Genomic DNA, 12,482 nt, shown 5'->3' with positions numbered 1-12,482 from the left:
TGATTCTAAGAACCACATCAAAGTTTGTATCCCGACATCAACATAAAGGAATTTCAAAATCCCTTACCAACCAGATTCCAATAAAAATAAAAACTTGCTTCAATTTATTGGAAATTCATGTATAAAGTGTCATTCTTGTCTGAATTTTCATATTTGTATTTAGACATTGTAAGCTTCTGTCTTGGAAAAGTCATTCAAATCGAGTTCTTGAATTTGCTAAGCTGAACCAGTATTCTTGCTGGCAGATCAACCAGTAGCCCACTGAATTACTCTGTATCAATTAATTATTACTGATTATTAACAACCTTCCAGAGATATAATCTCCACCATGTCTTAAAAGTAAGCAAATAACCATATTGCATGCAAACTTATATGAGAATTTTGTCTTTAAAAAATCTAAGGAAAGAATTACTGTCTAATAAGTGGAATAAAACCTCCTACTTCCAAGTTAAAAAATTAGAAATACAATATCAAGTATATGGCCAGGGAACTGTTTAATCCAACTTCATAGTCAATTCTTTCAATTTAAAATGGCAAAAATAGTATTTAAAAAAAGACAAAATTATCTTCCCCATTCTTTATGACTCTGTAAGATCTTTTGCCAATATAAATGCAATACATGTATTCTTGTTCGGCACTGAAACTGTACAAGCACTGTCATTATGCAATTCAGACTTTTGAGGATTCCAAAACTTAGAAATACTCTACAGAGCAGATCCTAAAAACATTTCCCCCAACAACTGATTGTGAGACACACACAAAATACTGTATTTAGTTCCATAGAGTGTCACATCAGCTCTTTTTACTTGTTCACAATACATTTCCACCACATTCCATCAAGGAGTTTGGGACCCCTAGACTCTAGAGAAATGATATGATCAATACTGTAGTCTCTTCATTTAATTTCCCTCTCCCTTCTGCCTGATGCATTAAATATGACCTTGGAGATTCTTGTTATTCACCTGGTCTTGAATACTGAACATTTTTTAAAAAATTGTTCCATTATCTTAGACCAGGTTCAAATTCATGATCTTAAAAACAAGAACCTGGTTCTATACTGTTATTCCACCATGGAAAAGATTATGCTCATGATGTACCTGTAGCCCCATAAGAGCAATATAAAATATAGTTAGAAAACTGGAATTGCTAGTAAATAGTTTTAAGTACCATAGTAAAAACACATGCTAAAGAAAACATAATTTTAAAGTCCATATACTGTGGGCTGAAATAAACATACTTCAGGTTAACTCTTGGTGTCAGATGAATTTAGCTTTAACACTATGTTATTGCTTTTACTAATACATAAAACTATTTTCACATTCCTCCACTTACATCCAATCAAATCCACATGAATAAAATGGATGGTACTGGATGCACTAGTTCAGGTCTCTTTTAAACGATTCCTTAATGAGGGAAAACTGAAACTATGGAACTTTCCTAAGCCACCTATCTATATGGTTATATTGTCAAGCAGTTGATAAGGTACGGTAAACATATTTGCTTTCAATAACAAATATGTAATCATAATAAAGATCAATAAAAACTATGTAAGGCTAGTGCGATCTCTAAAAGGACCAAGAGTTGAATTATGTCTACATAAGTTTACTGCATTGTTTTTCATACACTCTGATGAACTGAATGCCCAGCAATGAGACTGGTATTCTAGCAAAACAATGTAACTTCTTAAAAACATGAAATATAAAAGAAGTGTCTACTTAATAAATTTGCAGACTTTTCAAATTACTGCTTTAAAATTTAGGCTAGCCCTGAGGTTTAAGAGAAGAATGCATGATTCTTACTTGGAGGCTCCATGTTCAGTTCCCAGCTAGTCCAAGGATTCTAATCCTGGGCTGAGGGCAGGAACAGAGCTTACTCACAAGGGAATTATTTGTGTTCAAACACTCTGAATTGCATGAAAATTAGTAGGAAAGCTCAAATATGGTCACTGAAAACAATTGTAGATTTCTTTTCTATGTAAAAACAGTATTTGATCACACAAATGACTTCAAGTAATTGCAGCAGGTAGCATTATGCTATGCCATATAGTCACAATGTTGAAGATGGTAGGTATATGCTGTGATGTGGCTATTATCAAATGTGCTCACTGTTATGCTGCATTGTGCATCGAACACTTCATTGAAAAGCCCCATCTTCATTATAATGACTCGTGATATACAGAGGCAAGCCTCATCCATATCAACACTTGAGTGCACACTAGGTAAGTAATTGACTTTTTTATGTATTGCACTTGTATTGATAATATAATTCATTTCTATAGGTTTTTTTTTTCCATCATTTTCTATGTTGCAACCAAAACATCACAGCATAATGTTACTAATCGCAACTACCTGTATTTACTCATTTGATCAAATGCGTAAGCGTACATGGAAAAGAAGCTGACAGCAATTTTCAGCAACCACATTTGAGCTTTCCTTCCAATTTTCATGCAATTCAAAGTGTTCAAACACAAAACTTCCCTTATCAGCTTCCTGAGATCAAATGAAGAGCTGACGAGAGGTAGCAGATCCAGTCATGAAAGCCAAGCAATCGCTGTGGATATCTTCACGCTCATCACATGGTTATACAATATCTGCAGCCCATCAGGCTGGACAAGACTTATTTTTCCTGGCAGAGGCCTTTAATGGGCTCTATGAGCCATGGAATTGTTTGCATGTTTTTGCCTCAAAATTCAACCTACGATGATATACCAGAATGATCATGCACCACAGTGTTAACACTGAAGCAATCAGAAATTTAAAAACTCCCTTGTCTTTGTTTATATTTGCTATAAATATAGCAGGAAAGTAAGATACATTTTGGTATTCTGTTGTAATTTGTATGATAAACACAAATAGCACAATGTGGGATCATTGTATCTCTCAATGAGAGATTTAAGAGGTTGAAAAATTGTGAAAATTAGACCTCTTGCCTACAATGACTTTTCATAATAAGTCACTTCTGTTAAGGACTTTGCCAGAAAATCAAAAATTCATATTTTGACATTAGAACGTGTAGTATGAGAATTTATTGTCTGAAATTCCTACTCCAACAGGAAATTAATCAAAGTGTATTATGAATTGCCTTAAATCTACATGATCTGAAGTACTGGTATAAGGTATGGTTTCCTGATATTTTGAACCAATAGATTTTGAATCCTCTTTCAAGTACTATACACTCACTTTCAGATTATCCTAGTAGTTATAAAAAAATGCCTGTACAGAAATGAAATGTGCCAACAAGGATACAAACAGCAACCTTCTGTCATTGTACAAAATAAATTAAAATAATATCAAGTATTGCATTAAAAATACATAATTGGCATTTGGCACTATCATGAATTCCATTTTTAACAACAGCTTAAATTATGGAGATATATCATAAGTGCATGATTTCAGTTTTACAACATACTTCTTTGCTTTAAATTACTCAAAAAATACTTCCTTAGAGATGGCTGAAAGGTAAAATTAAGCAAATATTGCACATACACATATTACATATAAGCAAGAGTGCAAAAAGTAAGAAGTAAAGATGCATTTCATCAGTTAATGGGACTGAAATGGCATGGTAGGAAAATATATTTGAGAAATTAAATTTAGAATTGAAAATTAACCTATTTAATGAAAGAAAGTGACAACTTTAGGAAAATACTCTCAAAATATCAAAAAGAAAGTTCTTATTTGAATAAGGTGGGTAAAAGCTTAATGAGTAATGTTGTTAAGAACAACCTGATATTAACACTCATAAAGTAAATAAATATCAACAATAACTTAAGCTCAAATTTCTCCTCATCATCAGTGTGGTCTATTAACATATTTATATCAGTGAGGGTAGTTTCAGAGAAGAAACTGACCTTTCAAACTAATCATAATATTCAGTAAAATAATCTTTACATTATCTAGCAATCCAGTACCAGTCAAATGTTCAGTAAAACTGGAGACTATCCAGATTTTTCTACAAGAATATAAACCTCGTGTGATGCTTTTGTTGAGTTAGAAAATGCTGCTTTCAGAAAGAGAAAGAATAATAATTACAAATGAAAGAGATCATGGTAGAAATGAAAGACATAGAATTTAAAAAGCAGGCATTTAGTCTAATAAGATGAGAACGGAATCAATACTCTTTACTTTCGTATCATGCCATTAGAATTCCAAATACAATAATTATATTTCGAGACACTTTATATTACATGTAAGAAAATTTTACTTCATAAAACAAACATCTCAAAGATAGACATGGTTTTCTTCACAGTTCTCCCATTTAAAATTATTTCACTGCTTTGCACAAAATTCGTTCTTAATATATTAATTTGCTTAAACTGGAGTATCCTTATCATCTTTCATGGCTTTCTTGATCTCTGGTTGGTTGCCATTGATGTATTCAGTGCTGACGTTATGATTGGCAGATGGGTTTTCCATACCCCCCTCCCCATCACCCTTGGTTTGGGCTGCTGTGGTTTTTTCAGGATCTATATGAGCTTCGCTACTTGAATGGCTTGCTTTTCCTCGTCCTCCGCTTGCTGCAAGAAAACAAGAACCACAACTCGGTGAAGGCAAGTGATGTTTTATGGCATACATAAAAGTGTATAAAACAACAAGATATATTATGAGGATATATGCCAAGAAAGAATTAAAAAGAAAAAAAGGGATTTGCTTAAAAATGAAAAAAAAACTTAAAACATGAAAATTAGCAGACATTAAATGCTGTGTGATGGTACAAACAAAATGGAGAAGTCAAGTCAAAGCTACACCAAAACTCTTACCTATTTAAGCAAAATAGTGATCGAGTTACTTATTACTCACATTATGTATAAACAAAATACTGCACTGCAAACTCCCTCTAAATAGTTTGCATTACCACTACTATACTGTCAGAAACTAACTTCCTAACTAAAATAAAATACAGGAACAAAATGATGTTCCAGTCCTACTTCATACAATGTGTTATGAAGTACTTATAGTCTTTCGTGTTTTCAGTCATGAAAGCCAAGCAATACAACTGAGGATGTTGTCATGCTGACCACATTACACTGCAATATATGCAGGTCATCTGCTTGGGCAGCAGCTGACTTAACAGATCAAGGCCATTAATGGGTTTATGTGCTACAGGTTTGGTCTCAATTCTTTTGTATTATGCGTCAAAAATGATTATGGTAATAAAAAAGATAAACATGTATGTAAGCTGCATAAACTGATGAAATATCTTAACAATTTCATTGTTTTCATATGTATATAAATTATATGAACACTAAAAATTTAATTTAATATTTCATTCCTCATCTGTGTATGTAAATTTCTTTTTTCTGATCATATACTACATTCCAGCATTGATTTTAATCAAACTTTATAGAAAAGTATCAATCTATATAGCATTTTAATACTACAGTTTATCTTGGCAAGATCTATATAAAGGGAAAACTTCAAAATTAGTCAGAAGCCTAAGTTAGATATGCATCAGAAATACACATTCAAGGTGACAGTTAAGCAAAATTTCCAAACAAAATTATTAATTCAGTTACTAGCCAAGGCAATTATCTTGAAAATTTGCATAAAATTTGAATCTTTTCCAGCTGATTTTTGACGTTTAACAGTAATCTATTTCCAAAGATAGCCAAGCTCTGACATTAAAATTGTCAACTTAAATACAGTATAAATTCTTTCTAATTATCACAAAAATTAATATGTAGTTAATTTTAAATGAAATTTTAAATGGAAAACTTCTCTAAATAAAGGTACAGTGGAACCTTGGATTGTGAGCATAATTAGTTCCGGCAACATGCTTGTAATCCAAATCGCTCGTATATCAAAGCAAATTTTCCCATAAGAAACTATTGAAACTCAGATGATTCGTCCACAACACAAAAACATTTCTAAAACAAAATATAACGTAAAACAATTAAACTGCGCTTTACCTTACAATAGAATCATTGTTGGTGTGAGGGAGACGAGAGATGACATGAGAAGAGTTACTGTGTAGCACGAATTTCACTAACGGAATCACTGCTATCAGTTGGCTCATTGGAAGTGTTTTCTTTTCGTGCAACTTTAACGAGGAACCTGTCCAATGACTGTTGCTTTCGCCTCTTTTTGAGGATTTCATGAAAATGTGACATTGCATTGTCATTGAACAGATTCATCCACTGTAATCATCTCCTTCTTCCGACCGAATTCCTTTTTAGCCTTCTTTTTGTTCACAGAGCCCATAGTTGCAGAACAGTTATATCACAGATGACAGAAACAAAACATGTACACTCATACAGTGTTGACTATGCGAGCGAGGCACGCTAACTGAAGTTCAGCGTGGGAAATGATTACACACACTTTCTCAGGAAAGAGAGTTGCAGGGGGAGGGGAAAACAAAGGCACAGGGAAGGTGAAAACGTACATAATCGTGACGCTCGTATTGCAAAACCCCACTCGCTTATCAAGTCACAATTTATTTAAAATATTTGCTCGTCTTGCAAAACACCCGTAGACCAAGTTACTCGCAATCCGAGGTTCCACTGTACATGATTTAGCTTTGAAAATTTAAGTTGCTGTACTAGCAAATTCATCAGCAATAACAAAGAATGTTATTGGCAACTATCAAATAACATAAACAAGAAAAGTAAGTCTTGTGCATACATGGGACTTCACTTATATAAATGAATGCTTTTACTGGCTACTTGAATTCAAGATAATGGCTGCAAGTATTAAACATTAAAAATTATATCTCATGAACTAAGTGAATATCTTAAAACTGACAAAGGTTGTTTACTTTAAGGGAGTTTTATTGTCTAAAGACAAATTCCATTCACACTATAAATTAAATATAACTACCATGCATATTATGTTGAGACTAATATTGATAACACTGCATTCAGGACTCAGGAAACTTGACATAAAGATGGCTTCATGTAAGAGATTTCCCATGCCAAGCCACAAGTTCAACTTCATAAATACATGATTGTGGCTGAGATTTTATTTAGAGATCTAAAACCAAGGATTCAATAAAGTGGTTTTGTATAAACTTGATATATTTGAAATTTATGTAATTAAAAAAAAATTTCAACTATTATTGAGCTAAAGATCGATTTTGAAAGCCACAAATTTGCCCTCAAAAGTGGTTTCTTAATGTTCCAGGGTGCTTTCTGATGTTAGGGTCTCACATTTTAGTAGTTTTGAACGTCAGCTGATGGCATAAGGATTCAACTCTGCAATTCTGAGTACAGGAGGCAAGTGTCTAATCAACTATGCTACATGCTAGTCAGACTTCATTTACCTTTGTCAAGTATTCATCAGCTTTATAACTTCAAGCCAGTCAATACAAACAATATTTAAACATTAAAATTTGTAACATTGGATTGACTTAAACCATTATCATGAAACTCAATGAATGTGGTTTCCTGCACTGAATTTGATTCATTGAAGATCTTCATTCCGATTGATTTCAAAGAAAAGGTCAATTTCTTTCAGAGGACATGTTATTCATCATATTATCTTTATTATTTCAAATCTATTTTAACTTTTTGTTGTACTGCAGATTTCACACTACAGTACATGGATTTAAGTGATGGGACAACTTCAATCATATATCACATGAAAACTTTCATCCCCAATTGCACATAATACCGCACACTAATTTTCCCTCCATAGTATATAATCTCCTTTTTATTTCCTGCACCAGATGATACTCAACAGAATTTCTACGATATAATGAACAATGTTTTGCTTCTTGATTCTTTCAACCAAAGCAAAAAATGAATGCACATGAGAGTCCCAAACAGTAGCACTGATATAAATTATCTAAGCTAAAAAAATGAAATGACATATGGCTTTTAGTGCCGGGAGTGTCCGAGAACATGTTCAGTTCGCCAGATGCAGGTCTTTTGATTTGACGCCCGTAGGCGACCTACATGTCATGATGAGGATGAAATGATGATGAAGACGACACATACACCCAGCCCCCATGCCAGCAAAATTAACCAATGATAGGACCCCTGTGACAGCACTCTAACCATTTAGCCATGGAGCCAGACATTATCTAAGCTAATTCTAACTATGTGCTCGAACAGGAATGATTAAGGTTTATTAGCCATTTCTCGCATTGCAGTAGTGCATCTTAATCATTCCTGTTCGAGCACTTAGTTAGAATTAGCTTAGATAATGTCTGGCTCCATGGCTAAATGGTTGGAGTGCTGAAATGTCATTTTCTTCTCTTTGCATTAGGAGGTTGCTCAGTAGTATAGAAATTCATTCTGCAATATAACAAATGATATCACAGTTTTATTCTACATTCTTTTTCATGTTTTGCTGATTTGGGATGATCAGTCATTATTTTAACTGTCAAGAAGGTTTTAGATCAATATATAGCATTTTGAAGAAGGTTTAGATCATTTTAAAACTTTTTTAAATTTATGCATGTATTCTTTATTGTTAGACTGATAAACATCCACAAGTGACAATATAAAATGGAAAGGAAAATATTTATACCTATGAGTCTTGTTTTTCCAAAATATGTGCTGGAACACAATACAAAACTCTGATAATTACTAGAAAGTATTTTGTAACGAGTCTCAAACACAAGGAATGCACCAACCTTCGCACTTGCCCCTAGAACCAGTAATTCACCCCTGTGTACCTCAAAGCCAAGAACAAATGGAAACAAGAAGGGATTGGAAACAACAGTTATATAACGTTCTGCTTCGGTACAGAAATATCCTTCCAAGTAGTTCTGTGCAAGAAATATGCCAAAAGTGAAACCACCACAAAGTATATGCAAATAAATTTGTGTTTACAACAGATGAGCATGTTATATTCTGTAAATTGTGCAGTGTTAAAATGAGTGTGGAAAGCAAGTTTGTTGTTCAGCAGCATGTTAAACAAGAAAAACATCTGAAAGCTGTAACAAGGGCGAAGAATAAGTTTTCCAAGATTCTTCAGGAGCAATGTGCTAAAACTACATCCAGCAAATCATTATGTAGGTACGTATTTATATACGCTTCCAAGTAAACTAATTATTTCTGTAAAAACAAGAGCTGTGCAGTGAACAGAACAGGGATATATTACTTGTAAAACCATTGTCACACTGTCACCAGAATTCAGTTTGGTCCAATATTTAAAATAATTTTCTTATTTTATAGCATTTTCCCATAAATTTTAGGGCTCTTTATTGATCATTTTCAGCGATTTTTTTAGGTCATCAATGTCTGCCCCCTAGTAAGTAAAACATCAAAAGAAACATTTATCCCGACCCTACTTTTTTCAATAATTTCATGTACTCCAATTAATAATTGAACCTAGGAAGAAGCAGCAGTGAAAGGTCAATGTCTGACTACTTCTCTAAAGAGCAACTAAAGCAATTGCCTTATCCAAACCTGGACATTGGCTACTTACTCAGTGTCCCCCAGCTAAGCCAATGTCCATTGATCAGACATGCTGAGTCAGAGTTTATTTGCAATAAGATGGCCAGTTCCTTTCTGCTCTTCCTTAAGCCAAGAACACATGGGTTATCTATCCCAGTAGTTACCCTGTTTCTGATTTTGTTTAACTCACAGGGCTTGGTATCACTGGAGCAAAGAGTGAGTAGCAAAGATCTATGAAAAAGATTTGGAAGTCTAACGAACGAGCTCACAATAAGATAATTTCTTAAACATCAAGTTACTAACTACTTTGCCTGATACACCTTTTATTCATACAGATCTCATGGGAAGTGTCTGATGTTTCAGTTTAAGGAGGATTAACAAGAACTCAAGAACTTCAAAGACACCTCCAAAAACACTCTGAGGTGAAGCCATGTAAGAACAAAATGTGCAGCGGTACATTTTCACAAAGAAGGAATCTCAACCCTCTTGGGGCAAAAACTGTACCAGTGTTAAGAATGTAATAATACATTTTCGGAAGTGTTGATCTCGAAAGACACCATAGCATCCACTCGGAGGTGATAGTACACAAGTGTACAACATGTAGTAATATGTTCTTATAAATAAACCAGGAATGAACCACTCGGAGGTGAGGCTATGCAAGTATACAACATGCAGTGATATGTTTTCATGAAACAAACTAGAAAATAACCAGTATAATAATGCTCCTCAGGACCTGCACATGTGATGAGTTAAACTGTGCACTGTCCCTGCATTGCAGGAGGCTATATTTATTTATTTTATTTGTTTGTTTGTTTGTTTGTTTGTTTGTTTGTTTGTTTGTTTTATTGTTTGTTTAATTTATTTAACACCAAAATTACAGCCCCAATCTTCAACAAGTACACATTCGTTGAGGAGAAAAATCTTTCATCTATCCCTTCAGATTTAAATCATGGACTTAAATTACATTATCTATGACTCAAAATTGTCAGTCCCGTGGTGTAGGCGTAGTGTGCCTACCTCTTACCTGAAGGCCCCGGGTTTGACTCCCTGGCAGGTCAAGGATTTTTACCTGAATCTGAGGGCTGGTTCAAGGTCCACTCAGCCTACATGATTAGAATTCAGAAGCTATCTGATGGTGAGATAGCGGCTCCAGTCTAGATAGCCAAGAATAACGGCCAAGAGGATTTGTTGTGCTGACCACATGGCACCTTGTAACCTGCAGGCTTTCGGGCAGAACAGCGGTCACTTGGTATGCCAAGACCCTTCAAGGCTGTAGTGCCATGGGGTTAGTTTTTATGACTTGAAATTGCATCATGGCCTATTTCATAACAAACTTCTGCATAAGCACAGTTTTAATAGAAATATATTATACCCATCAGCACATTTGGGAATCTCTAAAAAGAAATAGTTGATCAATTATATAAGTATAAGGTACATGGAATTTGAGGAAGAAAGTTAAATTGACTTTGCAAATAACGTCAGCCTTTGTGGGTGGGGTTAAATTCCAATAAGTAACCAGGGGAACCTGACCCCTACAAAGTGCATCCCCAGGTGGCAGACAGGGGGCCCCTACAGCATGTAGGGCTGGTTGAAATACCCAATACAACCCGCAGACCAACAGGTAGCCCAATTCCTGGGGTCTTTAAAATACTGGGACATCCTCTCTCCAGGGGTCTTAAATATGGAGTGCCCTTGCCCTGGGTTATGGGTGAAGACCTCAACGGTACCTATGGCGGAGAAGGTGGACTTCAGTACGGTGGAGATGGGGGAAAGGGCAAACCCGTAGTGTCTGTACTCCAGAGGAATGGCTACAAAAGGCGCCTGACTCCATGTTAGGAGCGGCCTAATTTGAACCTGGCAGAAGGTAATAAAATGCCTTTGGGAGTGGCGAACCCATCGTACAAACAGCCTATAAAATAAGTGAGAGTGAATTGAGGCCTTGGAAAATACTAGGGTGAAATGACGCGCAGTTCCCGGTACTTTGTGGGAACTCTGAGAATGTTATTGGCAACTATCAAATAACATAAACAAGAAAAGTAAGTCTTGTACATGGGACTTCACCCATATAAATTAATACTTTTATTGGCTACTTGAATTCAAGATAATGGCTGCAGAATCAGTATCATAAATGTCATGACTTTGAATGGCAAGGCAGAAGAACTGATATAGAGTATATGGAAAAGAAAGACATAGTGATGATGGGAATGAGTGAGACAAAATGGAAGGGTAAAGGTCAAAAAGAATTGAAGAAAGGGTATAGAATATATTGGAGTGGAGGAAAGATGGCAACAAATGGTGTTGGTGTTACATTGAGAGAAGACCTAGCGCAATATGTGGACAAAACTGACCAGATCAGTGACAGGATAATTAAAGTTAGACTTGGACTTGAGAGTGGAATCAAGGATTTTACACAAGTTTATGTACCCTAATTGGGGAATGCAGATGAATGTTTAGAAGAGTTTCTAGAAGAACTGGAAAGTTGTATTCAAGACAAAGAGGTTATAATAATGGGAGACATGAATGCATATGTTGGAACAGACAGACAGGGAAAAGAAGCGATAATTGGCCCCTATAGTTATGGAAACCAAGATGAAGAAGGAGATTTGGTAATAAATTTTTGTAGAAGGAATGGATTAATTGTTGGCAATACGTGGTTTAGAAAAAATAACTCACAAAAAATAACTAGATACGGTTGGGGAGATAGGAAGACAAAGACAGCAATTGATCTTTTTCTGGTGGAGAAGAAGAAATGTAGACAACTGGAAGATGTGACAGCAATGCCAAGAGACGACTTTGAAAGAGACCATAAAGTGGTGGTAGCCAATTTAAGCCTTGGTAAAATAACAAAGTTAATAGAAAAATAAAGGGATGGAAAAGAGAAAGAAATAAAGGAACATTTTCAAGAGGATCTGAAGAAGGAAATTCCCAAAGATGACGTGAACAGTGTGGAAGAGGATTGGACATGTTTCAGAAATGGTTTTTTAAAGTGTGCAGTAAACACCTGTGGAAGACTATCAGGGAGGAAAAAGTAAAAGGAGACACCTTGATGGAGCAGCAGGAGCAGTTAGAGAGAAACAAATGTCTTGGAGGAAGTGGATGGGCAGCTTCTTTAAAAAGGTATGTAAGAAAGTAGTACAAGAAG

General features: G+C 35.0%; 1 protein-coding gene across 3 annotated transcripts in view; it reads right to left on the bottom strand.

Moving 5' to 3' along the window:
• LOC136856900 (fasciclin-3) overlaps positions 1-12,482 on the bottom strand; it is a 330,073-nt gene that overhangs the window by 117,055 nt on the left and 200,536 nt on the right. The window contains exon 8 of one of the 3 annotated variants that reach the window (XM_067135127.2): positions 4,210-4,516. The exons of the other annotated variants lie outside the window; for them this stretch is intronic. Within the exon in view, the coding sequence (XP_066991228.2) occupies positions 4,311-4,516 (206 nt within the window). The 3' untranslated portion in view covers positions 4,210-4,310. Of the gene's footprint in view, positions 1-4,209; positions 4,517-12,482 lie in introns of those variants that run through there. 3 annotated transcript variants of the gene reach the window in all.

The sequence above is a fragment of the Anabrus simplex genome, chromosome 1, assembly GCF_040414725.1.
Source record: "Anabrus simplex isolate iqAnaSimp1 chromosome 1, ASM4041472v1, whole genome shotgun sequence".
Lineage (NCBI taxonomy): Eukaryota > Metazoa > Arthropoda > Insecta > Orthoptera > Tettigoniidae > Anabrus > Anabrus simplex.
This window is presented reverse-complemented; position numbering and strand designations above follow the sequence as displayed.